The 1347-nt window shown below is 65.0% G+C and overlaps 1 protein-coding gene across 1 annotated transcript in view; it reads left to right on the forward strand.

Moving 5' to 3' along the window:
* Positions 1–591, forward strand: part of ADAM15 (ADAM metallopeptidase domain 15) — a 9332-nt gene extending 8741 nt beyond the window's left edge. Inside the window, 2 exon segments of the mRNA XM_015571719.1 lie at positions 41–165; positions 271–591. Of these exon segments, the coding sequence (XP_015427205.1) occupies positions 41–165; positions 271–313 (168 nt within the window). The 3' untranslated portion in view covers positions 314–591.
* Positions 592–1347: the final 756 nt, after the last annotated feature.

The raw sequence follows: 1347 nt of genomic DNA on the forward strand, positions 1-1347 counted from the left end.
GAGGCCCCCTGGCCTGTGTCCTCCCTTCTCTCTTTCTCAGTCTCAGGGGCCTGCCAAGCCCCCACCCCCCAGGAAGCCACTCCCTGCAGACCCCCAGGGCCTGTGTCCTTCAAGTGACCAGCCTGGTCCAGGAGCTGGAATCCCACCCCTAGTGGTACCTTCCAGGTGGGCAAGGAGGGTCGCTGAAAATGGGGGGTGGGAGGGTGGGCAGGGTGAGTGGTCTGGGAAAAGGGGACCTCTGACCTTGTTTCTCTGCTTCCGGCACCCCAGGCCTGCACCGCCGCCCCCAGCTGTGTCCTCCCTCTACCTCTGACCTCTTCTGAAGTTCCACCTGCCTCCAACCCAGCTTAGGACTTAAAGAGGCGTGGGCCGGTCCCCTGCAGTACCCCTCCACACACCCCGCGGTGATGGAAGGAGCCAGAGCCTGGATGCCAAGGAGCAGGCCTCTTAAGGCACCCCACGAGCTGTCGAGCGGCGCCCTGGGGACCTGCGCACGCAGTTGCAGATGAGGGTTAGGCAGATCTGGGCGCTGGGCCTGGCTGAGGGGGTGCGCAGTCTCTGCTCGGTTGTAATAAACGGAAGATTTTAGGAGCTGGCCTCGGAGTTTGTCTGCTCAGGGAAGTCCGGGTCGCCCCCGCTGCGGTTCGTCTGGCCGCCAGGGGACGCTGTCGCCCCAGACGACTGGATGGGGAGCACAGGAGTCCCAGGCTGAGCCGCTGGCGTCCCCCGGGTGCCCGCCGCTTGTTTCTGCCCAGCTTGGGGCGGCTCTCTGCACCATCTATTGCCAAAGAGAATCGTACGCCCTTGCCCTTCGCTATCCCCAGTCGCCAAGCCCTCGCCCCCAACGCCTGGGGGCGACCATCCCACCAACCAGCCAAGCGGTAGAACCTGCCGTCTCCACCCTCGGACTGGTGGCTGGGAAAAGTGGCTCTGGCTGGTGTGCTCAGAGCCCTGGAGCCGGGGTGGAGCCCGGCAGCGGCTCCCACGATCCCAAGGCCACGCACCTGCCTCCTCCCCCGCCCCCACCTGAGGGCTCGGGAACAAAGGTGCTTTGTACAAGCCGCAACCACCTCGTTAATTCGTCTTCAGGACCGCGCTGCGTGGACCCCCAGCCCAGAAGGAAGGCGTGGGGCGGGAAGGGACAGGCGCCCACCCCAAGGTGGGCACCGAGCTCCCCACTGAAAGCTGGTGGGGGGCAGGCGGTTGCCCCTTCCCCCGGCGCTATCCCTATGTGTGCAAAGAACACAGGGCGATGGGTGAGGTGGCTGGACAGGCTTCGTGGGTCCTGGCTCAGGCCTCCCTTTACTTTCTGGGCCCGTTTAAATCTCCAAACTCCCGATAACGCCT

This window comes from Myotis davidii, unplaced genomic scaffold (assembly GCF_000327345.1).
Source record: "Myotis davidii unplaced genomic scaffold, ASM32734v1 scaffold208, whole genome shotgun sequence".
Taxonomy (NCBI): domain Eukaryota; kingdom Metazoa; phylum Chordata; class Mammalia; order Chiroptera; family Vespertilionidae; genus Myotis; species Myotis davidii.